At 41.0% G+C, this 19,603-nt stretch overlaps 1 gene segment (V, D, J or C); it reads left to right on the top strand.

The window, feature by feature from the left end:
• Positions 1 to 11,036: 11,036 nt before the first annotated feature.
• On the top strand, positions 11,037 to 11,527 carry LOC113015149 (Ig kappa chain V region 3381-like). The segment is given in 2 exon segments: positions 11,037 to 11,088; positions 11,196 to 11,527. Coding segments are annotated over 2 exon segments (384 nt in total).
• Positions 11,528 to 19,603: the final 8,076 nt, after the last annotated feature.

Here is a 19,603-nt window from a genome sequence, read left to right as displayed (position 1 = left end):
AAGAGATGTTTTTCAAATTTATAGTGTAAAAATTTATAGTGTAAAAGTGTGTATTGTTTTTCTATACTATATTCCCCTCCTGTTGACACATGTATTACATCATGTGTCACTACAACCGCTGTCCTGTGTAACGACTCTGGTAATATTGGTTTTCCATCACAGACCATTAAGTCATCGTTCAGTTATGCTCCACATTTCAGCCACTTGTTTTGTTCAGTGATTGTTGCAGCTTGTTGTTCGGTTTTTAGTACGCCAAGTGGTATTTGTGGGCAGTAGTTGGTTACCAGTAGCTCTGCCGACTGTTGTGCAGCCTGTTTTGCTACTTGATCTGCAAAATTATTTCCTTTTGTGACAATAAAATTGTCTTTTTGATATGCTGCACATTTGCAAAGTGCCAATTGTTTTGGCAAGGTGATCACTTCCAATAAGATTTTTAAAAAGCTGCCATGTTTCACTGGGTTACCAGTAGAGGTGACCATACCTCTGTTATGCTAAATTTTTGCAAAGTGGTGCACTGCTGAAAGAACAAACTGGCTGTCAGTGTATATATTTATATTTTGGCCTGTGTGCAATTCATATGCACATATGACTGCATACGTGCAGCTGACTCTTTTACTGCCTCTGCTGCGGCTACACAGGCTTGCACATGCAGGCAGGCCTGACGCAACAGAGTCGAATTTACACAAGTCTAAATTTCACCAGGAATGTTAACGAGCGTTGTTTTTCTCCAAATGCCTGTGTTATCACAGCTTTCATATAACCTGCTCCTCTATCTCCACGTAAGTAGAAAGGCTTATCATAGTCAGGCAGTGCTAAAACTGTGTCTGTCTGTAATGCCTATTTTTAAATTACTGAATGCTTCTTCTTCTTTTTTTTCTTCTCTATAGATGCAACATTACATTTTCACTTAAGGCATTTTTAGATGATTTCTAGTTTTTCAAAGAATTCACACATCTCACACATCTTACATATATCAAACTTTGAAGTTAGGGTTTTTATATATATATATATATATATATATTAAACTTTGCATTGCTCACAGTTCATAGCTCACAGTTCTAAAACTAGGCATTTATAAATCATATGCCTAATCACTATGTGTCACTGTGATCCACAAGTATGGCCACAAATTTGTTTCCAAACCAACAAAATAAAATAATCAAACAAAACAGAAAACATACATGAGTCAGGACCCAAAAAGAAAAATGCTGCTACTGAAACAGAGCAGAAGTGTGAGGAAAAAACTGAGCTCACAGACAGCTGCGTGTGTTGGCTTTTATGCAGCTTCTGCTCTAAAAACAAATAAATAAAAATAAAGGAAAATGTGTAACATGCTCATCAACTTAGCGGTGTCCACATATTTAATTCAGCTTCTCAATCCTGTAGCTTTAGCTGTTGTCTACAGGGTTTGGCTTATTAGTTGTTATTATAGATGTGCTCTATATCTCAGTAGTATTTTATCCAGGATAAATGACAGGTTTTCAAGCAGATTAAATGCCTCTATGCACCTAATTGGTTTAGATATTTCCTTTATTTTCTTCATCTCATATGTCATTATACTGAGTTTGAGCAAACCTTAAGTTTGATGCAGACTACTTCATAACAATCGTCCATCTCACATCATAACTGACTAGGTTGCTTCTTATTATTAATATTATGTCATTATTAATATTATCATCTTTTTCTTTCTATATAATAACAATAGTATGTTACAATATTTTATTAGTGTATATCACTATACTACTACTGAGCCAATTTAATAGTTAGGATCATCTTACTCAGCAAACAGATAATTTAGAATCCATCCAATCTGTACAAATGTGCTTTTTTCTCTGAACAGGTTTGTGCCTACTTTTTAGACTGGTCTTCTGTTTGCCTCATCTCAGATCCAACCTTCAGTCACATTCATTCTCTCTGTTGCATGTCGAACCAAGCAGTTTATTATTATATATTTTATATTTTATTTTGTATCCATCAAAGGCTTCGGGTGATCTGCAGTTTCACCCTTTCCCAAGCTGGAGACATTTACCTTTTCACACACTTTCCTTGGCTGAACAATGACACAGCCTTAATGTACCTTATGCATCTCTCTATTTTATTTAAAAGGTTTTCGTGTGATTTTTTTCCTTTTATTCATTTTATACATTCTGGGCATGGTCATCATGCCAACTAAATTTCATTGTTAATATCAGTTTACAGGTTGTTATCCTTCCTATTATTAGTTTCAATACGTTAAAAATAAGTTCTAATGTAATTTTGTCTTTGTTTATTTTATTTTTGTACTTCTTATATTTATATATATTCGTTGGGGTCTGTTTCCAACCTTTTTAAACTATTTTGATCTCTAGTTTTCACTTAATAAGGGTTTTGTCAGTCACTGCACTGTAGTGTGACCTGATACTGATTTTACTATTAAAGTATCTTCTGAGAATTGTACTTCCTGTGGTTTTCTGTTCAAAACAGTTTTACATACTCCTGTATCACATAACATCTGCACTGGTTTGCCTTTTTCTTCAGAAACTAATTGATAGACATTAAATACTTCTGCGTCACTTTTGTCATTTTCATTTGGCTTTTTCTCATTTAGTCATTCATTTAAATATTGCCGTTTGTCTGTTTTATGTCTGCAATCTCTGGCGAAATGCCCTTCCTTGCCACAATTCCAGCACGTATTATCTCTTTCAAATCAAATCAAATCAAATCAAATCAAATCACTTTTATTGTCATATCACATGTGCAGGCACACTGGCACAGCACATGCGAGTGAAATTCTTGTGTGCGAGCCCCACAAGCAACAGAGATGTGCAAACACAACAACACAAACGAGCAAAATACAAGAATGGCCGACCTGAAACTAATAAATATATGTACAATATATAATAGTGTATGCATTTCTGGATGTGTATACTAAATATTTTCCTACGTGTGTGTGTGTGTGTGTGTGTGTGTGTGTGTGTGTGTGTGTGTGTGTGTGTGTGTTTGCGTGTGTGTGTGTATACACATTTTTAAAAATTAAATAGTAAAAGAAAAAATAATAATAATAATAATAACAATAATAATAATAATAAAATATATAAAATATACAGAGTTGAATATGTGCAAAACAAGTGGCATTTATATACAGTGTGTAGTGCATAATGTTGAAGTTCCAGTGGTGAAGCTGAGGTGTCTATGACGTGTTCAGCAGTCTGATGGCCTGATGGAAGAAGCTGTCTCTCAGTCTGCTGGTACGGGACCGGATGCTGCAGAACCTCCTTCCTGATGGAAGCAGTCTGAACAGTTTATGGCTGGGGTGACTGGAGTCCTTGATGATCCTCCCTGCTTTCCTCAGGCAGCGCTTCCTGTAGATGTCTTGGAGGGAGGGAAGCTCACCTCCAATTATCCGTTCAGAGCACCGCACTACTCGCTGGAGAGCTTTGCAGTTGTAGGCGGTGCTGTTGCCATACCAGGTGGTGATGCATCCAGTGAGGATGCTCTTAATGGCACAGTGATAGAAGGTCCTGAGGATGCGGGGGCTCATGCCGAATCTTTTCAGTCTCCTGAGAAAGAAGAGGCGCTGCTGCGCCTTCTTCACTGTTTTGTTTGTGTGTACTGACCACGTAAGATCCTCAGCCAGATGTACTCCAAGGAACCGGAAGCTGCTCACTCTCTCCACAGCAGCGCCGTTGATGGTGATGGGGGTGTGTACTTCTCTGCACCTCCGGAAGTCCACTATCAACTCCTTTGTCTTTGCGACGTTGAGGGTGAGATGGTTGTCTTGACACCAGTGGGTCAGGGCGCTGACCTCCTCCCTGTAAGCCGTCTCATCACCGTTGGTGATAAGACCCACCACTGTAGTGTCGTCCGCAAACTTCACAATGATGTTGGAGTTGTTAGTGGCTGTGCAGTCGTAGGTGTAGAGTGAGTACAGGAGAGGGCTCAGTACACACCCCTGTGGAGCACCAGTGTTCAGTGTGACGGGGGATGAGGTGATGCTGCCCAGTCTGACCACCTGGCGTCTGTCAGACAGGAAGCTAAGGATCCAGCTGCAGAGGGAGCTGCTCAGTCCTAGATCCTGCAGTTTCCTGTCCAGCTTCGAGGGAACGATGGTATTGAATGTTGAGCTGTAATCTACAAACAGCATCCTCACATACGTGTCTCTCTTCTCCAGGTGTGACAGGGCAGTGTGTAGTGTCAGGGCTATGGCATCATCAGTGGACCTGTTGTGGCGGTATGCAAACTGTAGAGGGTCCAGTGAGTCGGGTAGTGCAGAGCAGATGAAGTCCCTGACCAGCTTCTCGAAGCATTTGCTTACGATGGGGGTCAGGGCTACAGGTCGCCAGTCGTTCAATGAGGAGATGGTGGAGGATTTGGGTACAGGGACGATTTCTTCACTTCTTTCGCGTATGTCTGTCTGTCCTACGTATCTCTGGCGCTTTTCCTCTAAATCCTCCTGAGAATGCGATAAACTCTGTTTCTGGATCTAATGTGAAAGTACCTATGCTTGCAATTTTTTTTTTTTTTTTTTTTATTATTACACGGAGCGCGTGCTCGGCATATTGCAATGCGTCGGCTAGAAATATTCTAATTCTTGCGTGCGTTTTCCTTTTTTCTTTAAATCTTTTGTCTCCTACTCATTTCAGTAATGCTCCTTTAAGTTGTAATAAAACAGATGGGCTACATTTTCCTTCCCAGGTGGGACATTTGGTCTTTTTAGGATTTCTCCATCTTTGCACACTAATTTGTCCGGCGCCTGGACATTTTTTTTTTCTAACCACTGTTCGTCAACAGTAAATTTAGTGGGCTGATTACCCATTAAAACAGAACTGCAGAGCCTTCTCTGCTATTAGACTTAAGAGTGGTTACTGACTACGCCCTTCTACTCCACCCTATTTAGTGGAGCGGTGTCAGTTTTATGAGGCGGAACTCAACCGTTCTCTTTTGTCACCAGTACTTCAGCTACTGACAGGAAATAAAATGACAATAACAATGACAGTGATTCAGCAGCGTATTGTGCTGTTCAAATCAATTCACTGTCAACACACAGAAAACACAAACATTTATACAGACATTTTACACAGTCGCGCAGACCGTTTCGGCAGGTAAGTCCTAAAAAGTTCCCAATTTAAAATCCTTTCGGCAGATTAGTCCTCTTATTTTTTCTCTTATTCTTACACGTGGACCCTTTCAGCGGGTCAGTCTTTAAAAACATTTATTTTTACAGATCCGTGCAGTGGATCAAACTCATTCAATCTTTTCAGTGGATTACTCCTAAAGCTTTTATTTTGAAAATCCTTTCGGCGGATTACTCCAAAGTTCGTTTTACGCGAGTGTATGTGAGTGGTTTCTTTACCTTCCCAAAACTCTCTGGCTATGTTAAAAGTCAGCCACTGAATCCCAACGTCGTGGACCACTTATAAGAACACTGGCCAGAACCCAAATTTCACGTCTCTGGACTTTCACTCTTACCTAGAAGAGGCTGTCGACAGGCTTCAGTGCGGGCACTCCACGACGTCAGAACACAGCGGCCGATGCTTTCTATCCGGCTCGAAGGACCAAGAAAATGTGAAGAGAAATTGTAGAAGGCAAAGGAACTCAGACTCAAGATATCTTTTTCATGTGTCACATGGACGATCGTCCCTCACCGTCCAATCCATCCTGCACCAGACGTGTGCAGGACAAATGTGAGACAGAGGAAAGACCGCCCAGGACTTTCAGAGCTTTCTTTATTTATACTTAAAACGAGCTTTCAAGGAAGTAGGAGTGGCAAAAACATTTCCATAAAAGGAGAAAGAGACCGTTAGCTTGCCTGTTGACAAAGGAGGTAGTATGTATAGAAATTCAGACATTCCCATATAAGGAGAGAGAGAGAGAGAGAGAGAGAGAGAGAGAGAGAGAGACCGTTAACTTGTCTGTCAACACAGGAAATAGTGTCGTATGTCACAGCATTCCTCTGCACATACGTCTCCACTCCCCCTCTCTATAGTGGTTCCAATTCACAAGCTCTTCTTCCTTTAAATGAAGCTACAACTAAGCATAATCACAAAACTCAAAAATCTCTCATCACTCTCTGGCCTGGGTGATGGTACCGCTCTCGAGCTCATGGAGAGCACGCTGTCCTTGCTAGGAATGGATGACGGCAGATTCCTCTTCACTCACGTCTTCCTTGAGCTTGCCTTGACAACTCCCCGCTGCTGGGTGCGAAGGATTCCCAGTCACTTGCAGACAGAAGTGGATCACATTCTCCTGGCTACCAGGAGCTTTGGCATCCAGATGATAATTCCCGACTCTCCTGCACCCCCACCGATTCTCCCGCGGGCCTCCAACTCATCGATAGTGGCTAGGATTGTGGGGTCATGGAAAAGGGTTGTGTTTTTACCATCAGCGTGACAGCTTTGCAGTTTTAAGGCCCAGGGAAATGAGCCCGCCTGTGCTCTGTAGCGGCCGTGACCGCTGGCGATAAGGAAAGGCTGCACTTCATAGAGGACTCATGCTCGGGGAGACGTTTTCTGCTTGACTCCGGCTCCCAGAAGAGCCTCGGGAACGCTCGTGTCATCTTTGCATACCTCCACAATGGTATATTATTTAATCTTAAAAAAAATGGAGATTTCCCGCGTACCACCAGAGAGAGGCCAAGTACCACTTGTGGTATGTGTACCACAGTTTGAGAAAGACTGCTTTAGATCATGCACAGAACCAGTTAAAATGATAATACTGCTGAGCATTACACACTACATCACAAAACAGATAATAACATGTTCAGGACATGAAAGTCGAGTCTTTCCAGTCTCACAGGTTGTCCTGTTATTCTACAAAACATTTTAACAAGTGATATCTGCTCTGTGGTCATGTTTAACTTTTCCAACCTGTGGTCAGCATCGTGCATCAATGTGAATCACTGCACTTTGTACTGAGTGAGTTTTTAAAAACTCTAAAATAACTTTTACAAATTGTTCCTTTTTTTTTTTTAAATTTCACTTTTGAGGCCATGTTTACATGCACAGGTGTAGTTTGAAAAACATTGACTTTTCTATTTATTCTGGCCTATTTTTTTTTACACGTAAACAGCACTTTAATTTATTGACAGGTCATTTTCTAAAACTTCTTTCAGGGTGAAAATTCTCAGAAACTCTGTTCATGTGTTTGTGAGTAGATAAGTAGGGGAGACCGGGGATAGTTGTAACATTTTTGACATTTCTGTCTGTAAATTGGAGCTCGTTTAAGGTAGTGGATTCAAAATGTAATGCAAAGTATTTACATGTCTCTGCTATTAAATAGTGCAGCTATTTTCTCTGCAGCACAATTACCCATTGCATGGTATGGCCTCAAACACAAAGAGTGAAATGTTACAATTAACCCCATAGTCTGGGTTAGTTGTAACATATCCTGGGGTGAAATGTAACACAATGAAATAAGAGTACTAACAAAACATTAACATGTAATCTTTGTTTATTCAACACATGAATGCACTTACATCCATTTATGTAGCTCTGTCTGCAACTGAATATTTCATTAATTTTGATTGGTCTTCCTTGAGTTTGGCCTCATTGGCTCAGTGGGCATTATAACCTACAACTCTTGCACCAATTTTGAACATAACAATGAAGCTGAAAAAATGTAGTTGTCCACCAGCATCGCGATTCCATTTTACTTTTTATCATGGCTTGGTGTGGTTTGCAAAGTGCTTCAGAAAGATGAGGAAATCTGTTTCTCACACCCATCCTGATTTATTTCCACTACCAGTACTTCCTACTGGTCCATCTCTGACACAGTGGTCTGCATAATGTATGTGTGCGAACACAAACAGTGGACGAATTGTGTTGCCAATGGCATTAACCACATATACAAAAGCGACCAGTGAACCTTTCTCTGCTGATGTCATATCCCCAACTTGTTTAATATAAGTTAAAGTAATAGTGTGGTAAGTTGTAACATCTGCATTATTGTTACAACTAACCCAGACTGTTGCTGTTACAACTGACCCAGACTGTTGCTGTTACAACTGACCCAGACTGTTGCTGTTACAACTGACCCAGACTCCTATAGCCATGAACTAGCTAACATTACAGCCAACGGCTAAAACATTAGCACTAAAGACCTACACAGAATATATCCCCATAGACATACAAATAACATAATTCAAGTTTGATGAGTTTAACTGCAAAGCAGATAATGCTATTAGAAAATGAAATAAAGTAGAAAAACTTACTTTTTGGCATACAAATTGCTTTTTTTCATGTTAAATTGTCTGTGTTTGACAAAATGTGCTGATTTTTCACATGTGATAGCAGAACTGAGTTGGGCATGCACAGGATGAGTCACATCATTTGAAACTTTGCCCTGATTGGAGAAATTGGAAGTGTTACAACTGACCCACGTTACAACTATCCCCGGTCTCCCCTACAGTATTTCTTTTCTTTTTTTTATGTGAACAAACTCAGATTGTGTCTTACAAGGACAAATGTGTGTGCTTTTATCTTCAGACAACACTGTCTTATAGGTAGCATTTTTTTTTTTTTGGCATTTTTGGCATTTTTCCCCATCATTGGATAGTAAAACAGTGAAGACACACAGTAAAGGGCCACAGGTTAGACTCAAATCCAGGCTGCTGCCCCCTCCCATGACCCACTGAGCTAAACTGGCACCCTGCACAGTCCTGATTGGCCAACACTTGGATTGGGGTGAGGAAATCTCCTTTCCAAGAAAATCGTTCTTTTGAAATAAATTACAGTGGACATTGTGAAAAACTAATTAACTGATAAACAGCATCAACTATTTGAGCCAAGTAGCTGTTGTATTCAGTCAGATCATTTCCATAGAGAGGCACTTTGCATCAGCAGCACCATGCTCCAGTGCTCTGGGAGAGTTTATAGTCCTGAGAGTTGAACACTGGATGACTGACAGCTGTCCTTCATCACAACAGAAGCCACAGAAATCCTCCTCATCAAAAACGTGACTTTGATCTGCGTCCTCATCTGGACTCTCCTCTGCTGCTGCTTCACAGGTAAAGTCCAGAGAATCAAACTCCTCTCCTCTATCAACATCTGTCCCTCTGAAATGAAGCCCACAAAACCATGAAGCTGCTTTATGTTTTTGTCTCTGTGTCCTCAGAGTCCAGAGGACAATATACAGTGACTCAGCCTGGAGCAGTGAGCTCTGCTGTGGGAGGATCTGTGAACATCAAGTGTAGGACCAGTCAGGATGTTCATGTTTATAACAACAACCACTTTTTAGCCTGGTACCAACAGAGAGATGGAAGCCCCCCCAAACGTCTCATTTACCATGCTAGCACTCGAGCATCAGGGATTCCAGCTCGTTTTACAGGCAGTGGATCAAACTCTGACTTCACTCTGACCATCAGTGGAGTCCAGGCTGAAGATGCAGCAGTTTATTACTGTCAGAGTCTTCACTATCCTAACAGTCAGTATGTGTTCACACAGTGAAAAACAGTCGTACAAAAACCTCCCTCAGTCAGACTGAACAGAAACTGAAGTGACTGCTGCAGCTGGAAGATACTGCAGAGACTGATACAGTTCACTGAGGACACACAAACAAAATAAAGCCCTTCAACACAAATATGTGTCCCACTGCTATCTCATGCATGTTGTTTTCAACTTGCAAATATATAATTAACTAAAGAACAAACGTGGGCCAGTAACAGATACCAAGATGAATCTTAGTCATGACCTTTGATAACCGCAGTGGAACAAAGCCATGACATCTAATCAAGTTTCAGGGCTGTCACCAGAGCGTGGAGTGAACCCAAAACAGACTCCGAGCTGTGGTGGCGACAATGACTTTATTTACAATGATGTAGAAACACAACAGCAGTGAATAAAATGTGATTTGGAGCAAAAGAAGTGTAACATAAACTATTACCCACACAGTAAAAATTGTTATGGCCCTGATCTGGCCCACACAATGTGCTTACACATGGCCCACATACCGCAAAGAATGACGGCCCTTTGGTGGCCCAGATCAGGTTTGCCAGAAGTGGCCCACACATGGGCCAGCACAAGGCCAGCTGCAGATACAATGGTGGTCCTGTGCTGGCCCAGAAGAGTTTCAGCTCTGGCCCCAGATGTCAGCCTAATGTTTACCTTAATCAACCCATGTAATAACAACATGTGGCGGAACATAATAGTGCAAAAATAACATGATGAAACTCTGTTCAGACCCTTACAAGTACGCATATTGAGACAGGCCCCATGTGAAGCAGCAAATGCTATACAGGGCTTCACAGTGCTTGCATGGCCTTCAGAATTCACTAATACTCTCCAAGTACTTTCACCAAAAAGGCTTTTACTATCCAGATAGCTTCTTTCTCCTTCCATCTGTATCTCTAGCGTAGCTGATTGGTACATGAAGGCACACACAGGTGTCCGAGCAGCGCACACAGATTGGAGGAGGGTCAGTCCTGCCTCCACACCATTTATCCACATATTGATTAAACTTATCTTTACATGCTTTTTATCAGCATTTATTATATTTAATTGCTTTTTTATCAATATTTATTCCCATTGTGAAATGAGTATTTTAATCAAAAGAGTATCAATATTTATGCCTTTAATCCCGTTTTTAACACTGGGTTACAATTTCATTAGCATAAATTTAATAACCCTCTATATTAACAGTTACACACTATATAGAACAACCTTATAGAATTATATTTGTTTGCAGATGTTAGCAGCTATCAGTGAATAGTTATCAGCTATTTTGAAACAAAACTGTAGAGAGACACGGCTCTCTGACTCTGAAACAAACAAACTCAACAACATAATTCTCCACTAGGCCTTTACTGAATCCAACTTCAGTTTCTGCTTGTTTGTGTGTCTCTCTTCATTCAGTTTAGTATTTAATAACAGGAATGCATGCTCTGTTGAGGAGACCTCCTAGGATGAGACATTCTTTCAATCTACAAATGATTTTATACTTGCATCAGCAGCACCATGCTCCAGTGCTCTGGGAGAGTTTATAGTCCTGAGAGTTGAACACTGGATGACTGACAGCTGTCCTTCATCACAACAGAAGCCACAGAAATCCTCCTCATCAAAAACATGACTTTGATCTGCGTCCTCATCTGGACTCTCCTCTGCTGCTGCTTCACAGGTAAAGTCCAGAGAATCAAACTCCTCTCCTCTATCAACATCTGTCCCTCTGAAATGAAGCCCACAAAACCATGAAGCTGCTTTATGTTTTTGTCTCTGTATCCTCAGAGTCCAGAGGACAGATCACAGTGACTCAGCCTGGAGCAGTGAGCTCTGCTGTGGGAGGATCTGTGAGCATCAAGTGTAGGACCAGTCAGAATGTTTACTACAGCAGCCCACATCACTATTTACACTGGTACCAACAGAAAGATGGAGGAGTTCCTAAACTGCTCATTTACCTTGCTAGCACTCGACAATCAGGGATTCCAGCTCGTTTTACAGGCAGTGGATCAAACTCTGACTTCACTCTGACCATCAGTGGAGTCCAGGCTGAAGATGCAGCAGTTTATTACTGTCAGAGTCTCCATAACATCAACAGTCAGTATGTGTTCACACAGTGAAAAACAGTCGTACAAAAACCTCCCTCAGTCAGACTGAACAGAAACTGAAGTGACTGCTGCAGCTGGAAGATACTGCAGAGACTGATACAGTTCACTGAGGACACACACACACACACAAATAAATGCTTTTTATATCTTAGTGAGGACATCTAATTGACTTAATGCTTTCCCCAGCCTCTTACCCTAACCTTAAAAATGAATCCTGAACTCTAACACCTAGCTTAAATCTTAAATTAACTGTATCCCTGACACCAAACCCACATTTTGAGCCTCGTGGCTATTTAATAATAGGAGACCAAAAAAAAGGTGACTTGACCATTTCTTCACCTGAGAAAGTCTTGGGTTGTCAGTGTTCTTTGGGTCATCATCTATTTGCACTGTGAAATGCTGTCCAATGACTTTCCAGAGGACAGATCACAGTGACTCAGCCTGGAGCAGTGAGCTCTGCTGTGGGAGGATCTGTGAACATCAAGTGTACGACCAGTCAGGATGTTTATGTTTGGAACAACAATCACTTTTTAGCCTGGTACCAAAAGAAAGATGGAGGAGTTCCTAAACTCCTCATTCACTCTGCTAGCAGTCGAGTATCAGGGATTCCAGCTCGTTTTACAGGCAGTGGATCAAACTCTGACTTCACTCTGACCATCAATGGAGTCCAGGCTGAAGATGCAGCAGTTTATTACTGTCAGAGTGAACACTTCATCAACAGTCAGTGGGTGTTCACACAGTGAAAAACAGTCGTACAAAAACCTCCCTCAGTCAGACTGAACAGAAACTGAAGTGACTGCTGCAGCTGGAAGATACTGCAGAGACTGATACAGTTCACTGAGGACACACACAAAATAAAGCCCTTCAACACAAATATGTGTCCCACTGCTATCTCATGCATGTTGTTTTCAACTTGCAAATATATAATTAACTAAAGAACAAACGTGGGCCAGTAACAGATACCAAGATGAATCTTAGTCATGACCTTTGATAGCCGCAGTGGAACAAAGCCATGACATCTAATCAAGTGTCAGGGCTGTCACCAGAGCGTGGAGTGAACCCAAAACAGACTCCGAGCTGTGGTGTCGACAATGACTTTATTTACAATGATGTAGAAACACAACAGTAGTGAATAAAATGTGATCCGGGGCAAAAGAAGTGTAACATAAACTATTACCCACACAGTAAAATTGTTATGGCCCTGATCTGGCCCACACAATGTGCTTACACATGGCCCACATACCGCAAAGAATGACGGCCCTTTGGTGGCCCAGATCAGGTTTGCCAGAAGTGGCCCACACATGGGCCAGCACAAGGCCAGCTGCAGATACAATGGTGGTCCTGTGCTGGCCCAGAAGAGTTTCAGCTCTGGCCCCAGATGTCAGCCTAATGTTTACCTTAATCAACCCATGTAATAACAACATGTGGCGGAACATAATAGTGCAACAATAACATGATGAAACTCTGTTCAGACCCTTACAAGTACGCATATTGAGACAGGCCCCCTGTAAAGCAGCAAATGCTATACAGGACTTCACAGTGCTTGCATGGCCTTCAGAATTCACTAATACTCTCCAAGTACTTTCACCAAAAAGGCTTTTACTATCCAGATAGCTTCTTTCTCCTTCCATCTGTATCTCTAGCGTAGCTGATTGGTACATGAAGGCACACACAGGTGTCCGAGCAGCGCACACAGATTGGGGGAGGGTCAGTCCTGCCTCCACACCATTTATCCACATATTGATTAAACTTATCTTTACATGCTTTTTATCAGCATTTATTATATTTAATTGCTTTTTATCAATATTTATTCCCATTGTGAAATGAGTATTTTAATCAAAAGAGTATCAATATTTATGCTTTTAATCCTGTTTTTAACACTGGGTTACAATTTCATTAGCAATAAATTTAATAACCCTCTATATTAACAGTTACACACTATATAGAACAACTTTATAGAATTATATTTGTTTGCAGATGTTAGCAGCTATCAGTGAATAGTTATCAGCTATTTTGAAACAAAACTGTAGAGAGACACGGCTCTCTGACTCTGAAACAAACAAACTCAACAACATAATTCTCCACTAGGCCTTTACTGAATCCAAATTCAGTTTCTGCTTGTTTGTGTGTCTCTCTTCATTCAGTTTAGTATTTAATAACAGGAATGCATGCTCTGTTGAGGTGAAAGAAGGTGACTTAAAAATGGAAGAATATCCTATTTCTTTGCCTGTGAAAGTCTTGGGTGGTTTTTAAAGTTTAGTATATTAGCTGATTGACGATTTCCTGAACCTTATGCTAACTTTGAACTGAAAATACTTCATCTTTTTAACTTATCTTTGAATAATGAGGAAACAAGTCTTATATCTCCATGAAATGGTTTGTAGTAGACAGTTGTTCAATTACTTTTGAGTGTCTGGCGAAAAAATCCTTGTGGGTAAAACCTACACACCTTTCAATTCAAATGCAATCAGAAAGTTAGACAACCGACTTTGTGATCTTGATTATATTAATGTGATTGATCTATTACTAAACAGCTGTCAGGGGTTGCTGTGTGGATGTGAAGAAGAGGGGATCCAAACACAGCACTCGTGGTGAGGATTAAGGGAGTTTATTGCAATGGCAGGATGCACGCACGAGCAGAGCAGGGAAGAAGACTGGCTGACTGGACTGAACTGAAAGGCAAACATGCAGAGTAGACAGCAGTGACAACATCAATGACAAGACAGTAAGTGAGTAGAAACTGAGGACTTAAACAAACTGGCTGAATAATGACTGATTGGAGACTGGTGAGTGAACAGCTGAACATAATTGAAGTAACACACAGGGAAAGGCTGGCATAAAGAACAGGGAGTGAAAACAGAGAATAAACCAGACATGAAACAAACTGAAAATGCTGGGTCAACGACCCAGGAACCCTGACAACAGCATGTTGGAGTCAGTCCAGGAGAAAGTCACACCAAAAGTTTCAATGCGCTGAAGATATCATTCATCATGACTTTTATAGCAGTAGCTGAATGAATGTTTAATTCTGTTTTTAATCTGCTGCAGCAGTTTGTAGTTAAGGAGAACACTTAGAGATCCCGAATGAATAAATAAGACTAAAAACAAAAATACTTGGACCTTGAAAGTGCATCCCAGATCAAAAAATTATAATTATACTATTTTACATTTTTCTTGAAACATGTTGGCCGATTGAAATGACACCTGTGAATTCACAATGTGATGACAGCTTATGAAGCCATGCTGGAGTCAGTCAGATGATTTCCATAGAGAGGCACTTTGCATCAGCAGCACCATGCTCCAGTGCTCTGGGAGAGTTTATAGTCCTGAGAGTTGAACACTGGATGACTGACAGCTGTCCTTCATCACAACAGAAGCCACAGAAATCCTCCTCATCAAAAACATGACTTTGATCTGCGTCCTCATCTGGACTCTCCTCTGCTGCTGCTTCACAGGTAAAGTCCAGAGAATCAAACTCCTCTCCTCTATCAACATCTGTCCCTCTGAAATGAAGCCCACAAAACCATGAAGCTGCTTTATGTTTTTGTCTCTGTGTCCTCAGAGTCCAGAGGACAGATCACAGTGACTCAGCCTGGAGCAGTGAGCTCTGCTGTGGGAGGAACTGTGAGCATCAAGTGTAGGACCAGTCAGAATGTTTATGTTTCTAGCAGCTCTCACTGTTTAGCCTGGTACCAACAGAAAGATGGAGGAGTTCCTAAACGTCTCATTTACTATGCTAGCACTCGAGTATCAGGGATTCCAGCTCGTTTTACAGGCAGTGGATCAAACTCTGACTTCACTCTGACCATCAGTGGAGTCCAGGCTGAAGATGCAGCAGTTTATTACTGTCAGAGTTTTCACTATCCTAACAGCCAGCATGTGTTCACACAGTGAAAAACAGTCGTACAAAAACCTCCCAAAGTCAGACTGAACAGAAACTGAAGTGACTGCTGCAGCTGGAAGATACTGCAGAGACTGATACAGTTCACTGACACACACACACACACACACACACACACACACACACACACACACACACACACACACACACACACACACACACACAAATAGATGCTTTTTATACCTTAGTGAGGACATCTAGTTGACATAATGCTTTCCCCAGCCTCTTACCCTAACCTTAAAAATGAATCCTGAACTCTAACACCTAGCTTAAATCTTAAATTAACTGTATCCCTGACACTAAACCCACATTTTGAGCCTTGTGGCTATTTAATAATAGGAGACCAAAAAAAAGGTGACTTGACCATTTCTTCACCTGAGAAAGTCTTGGGTTGTCAGTGTTCTTTGGGTCATTATCTATTTGCACTGTGAAGTGCTGTCCAATGACTTTCCAGAGGACAGATCACAGTGACTCAGCCTGGAGCAGTGAGCTCTGCTGTGGGAGGATCTGCGAGCATCAAGTGTACGACCAGTCAGAATGTTCGTGTTTGGAACAACAACCATCTTTTAGCCTGGTACCAACAGAAAGATGGAGGAGTTCCTAAAAAGCTAACTTATAATGCTGACACTTGAGCTTCATGACCTTTGACCTCACTCACGCTTCACAGAGGTTTTAGGTTTCTTGGAACCTTATCCCAACTTCACATAAATAGTATTGTTAGAAAGGTGTAAAAGTACACAACACACACGATGATTGTGCTCACTATTATTGCGTTTTACTGACAGTTATGAACTCAAGGAACACAGTCTGTTCCAGTCCAGCTCTCCCCGTCCCCGCTCGACTCGGTCTTCACTATATAGATGAACAGAAAGAGACAGCGTCATCAGTCAGTCGCCACCACCTGTGGCTCACCTGCCTCCCGGTACCGCCCCCTTGAGCTCACTGTACCACTCCTCCCCTGCAGATGAGCCAAGGACCACACCTCCGCCACAGAAGGCAAATCAAATACACCCATTTTGTCTCTCTCTGTTATGGACACAGATGTACAGATTTGTATACAGAGTAGCATGAAAGACTCAAATGTAAGCACTCAGTAAGGTGCAGAAAAGTGCTGAACAATCATAAATTCTAAACAATCAGTTGTTTGTTTCTGCTCATTAAATTCTGTAAGAATTAGAAATGTGAAGGTCCCAAGTTCAGTCTGTGGATTTTACCTCCAACAGCAGCTTTTATCCAGGTACATGTTCTTGAACTTAAAGTGTCCGTGATGATAACAGAGATTCTATCATGATGGGTTTTATTACTTAGTTTTATTCATTTGAATAAAGCTGGAATTCAGTTGTGTAATTGTTTGTAATTTGTGATTAAAAAAACATCAACAGCAGTGAACAACGATGCTTGATCTGCCCCGCTGTTACATGTCACATGGTTGTGATCATATAGCTACAGAAAGAGGTGTTATAGGTAGTGCTGTCAGAGATAACAGCCTCGTTTAAAAGATACTGATTGTGTCTGTTTGTGTTTTATAAGAAGTCCTTTGAAGCAAAGAGCAGTGACTGTACCTCCACATGTCTGAGCTCCTCACTCTCTGAGACTAAGCTCAGCTACTCTACAGCATGAACCTGTGACCTCATTAATTCATATTTTTAATTAATCCAGATATATTCTTACTAAATATTATGATAAACATGTGAATCCATCAATGAACCATAAAACAAAACATTTAAATAATAGAAAAAATTTTGGAATAAGAATATTCTGAAGAACAAACTGATATATCTGCTCAATACTACGATGGATTGAAATATTCCTGATAAACAGCATCGTCAGATTGATTCAAGTCAGTCAGATGATTTCCATAGAGAGGCACTTTGCATCAGCAGCACCATGCTCCAGTGCTCTGGGAGAGTTTATAGTCCTGAGAGTTGAACACTGGATGACTGACAGCTGTCCTTCATCACAACAGAAGCCACAGAAATCCTCCTCATCAAAAACATGACTTTGATCTGCGTCCTCATCTGGACTCTCCTCTGCTGCTGCTTCACAGGTAAAGTCCAGAGAATCAAACTCCTCTCCTCTATCAACATCTGTCCCTCTGAAATGAAGCCCACAAAACCATGAAGCTGCTTTATGTTTTTGTCTCTGTGTCCTCAGAGTCCAGAGGACAGATCACAGTGACTCAGCCTGGAGCAGTGAGCTCTGCTGTGGGAGCAACTGTGAACATCAAGTGTACGACAGTAGTAATACGATGGCACCTGTCCAATATGGCGGCCAACCAAACCGGTTTGACAACCGGTTTGACCGGTTTCGTGCGTGTGCGCATGCGCGTTCAGCAATACGATGGCACCTATCCAAGATGGCGGCCAACCAAACCGATTTGACCAGTTTCGTGTGTGTGCGCATGCGTGTTCAGGTGTGGAAATACCACAGGGGATCAGAGGGGTTATATGAGTTTATGTGTTTTTAACGGGGTTTTAATTTAATCAAACCATAGGGTTTTTAATTAAACTATTTTTATCACTTAGGTGTATCGCAACATTCAGTTATGCATGTGTTCTTAAAAGCAATTCTTTGTTTCTTGTTTCATTCTTGGCGGAGTGGAAGCTGTTTTGGTTCACAGTGCGCCTTAACAAAGAGGGTGTGCTCTAGTCAAAAGTGTTGGTAATAGTGTTTTAATCACACTAATTTTCTAAATCTGACAATGTCTCAGCTTGCAGTGAGGCATGCATTTTATTTTATAAATGGCACAAATGGGAATTTCTTCTGAACGGGTGATGTCAGCATGTTCACAAGCGTTTCATTTAATCAAACCCCTAGTTTTAATTTAACTAGTTTTTACACATCTACTGGGGTTTCTGTCCAGGGTTGATGCGATCATTTTATTTAAAAATCGGGATTTCGGAATGTTGAACTAAGAGTGAGACAAAGCCAGCTAGTTTTTTAACACAGTAAATGTCACAAATAGCATTCAGTCCTTTAGAAAATAAATGCTATAAGCAGCCAGTATCGCTCTTTTCAAACTAATCGTCTTTTAAATACACTCATTTTGTGATTCCGGTGTCAACACCTTGCACAGATGCAAGCATTTTATTTATTTAAAAACGGATCAAACGGGCCATTTCTTCTGTAAGGGGTTTCATGGTTTCAGAGTAGTTTTTAACACAACAGATAGTCGCAAATAACATTCAGCCCTTTAGAAAATAAACGCTACAGTGATACTTCTAAAACCAGTCGCCCAGACCCGCTCCAACTTTTCAACAGCTGGCTAATTGTTTGAATTTGTTCAAGATTGTAAAAGCCCACAAATAACATTCAGCAAACGCTACAGTGATACTTCTAAAACACTGCACACAATGTCGTCTTTTCCCCCAAAGCAACCAGTATCGCTCTTTTCAAACTAATCGTCTTTTAAATACACTCATTTTGTGATTCCGGTGTCACACCTTGCACCATGCAAGCATTTTATTTATTTAAAAACGGATCAAACGGGCCATTTCTTCTGTAAGGGGTTTCATGGTTTCAGAGTAGTTTTTAACACAACAGATAGTCACAAATAACATTCAGCCCTTTAGAAAATAAACGCTACAGTGATACTTCTAAAACCAGTCGCCCAGACCCACTCCAACTTTTCAACAGCTGGCTAATTGTTTGAATTTGTTCAGGATTGTAAAAGCCCACCGCGGGTATCACTAGTTGAGAGTACCATGCGAACAAGGGCCCAGCCTATTGTTTAAAGTGGCCGGTATTGGCTCTTTTTGTAATTCCTCGACAAGGTAAATGGGGCAGGTGTACCAGTCGGGTGGCGACCCCGCCTATTGTCTGAAGTATCGGCTCCTTTGTAATTCCTTGAGAAGACAAAAGCCCTGAAGGGTCTCATTTAAATTGATTGGCGACATACCTTTTCTTTTTGGAAACACCCACCCTATATAAAAAACACGCTCAGAGCCCGAAACCCTGAGCCATTTACGCCTCAAGAGTCGCTGCAGAGCACACCATTTTCTTTGCGATCATCAACACTAACATCGTTCTTTATAACATGGCCATCTTAAACGGTAAGTAAAACAAAACCTATTATTGGATTTTTAAAAAGTGTTATGTTAACATATTATAGGATATTCAAACTATTTTTTTTCCTAAAACAAAAGCTTAATTTTTAGGACTTCGGGAGAACGACTCAGGACCCCATT

This window comes from Astatotilapia calliptera, chromosome 22 (genome assembly GCF_900246225.1).
Source record: "Astatotilapia calliptera chromosome 22, fAstCal1.2, whole genome shotgun sequence".
In the NCBI taxonomy this organism is placed as follows: domain Eukaryota; kingdom Metazoa; phylum Chordata; class Actinopteri; order Cichliformes; family Cichlidae; genus Astatotilapia; species Astatotilapia calliptera.
This window is presented reverse-complemented; position numbering and strand designations above follow the sequence as displayed.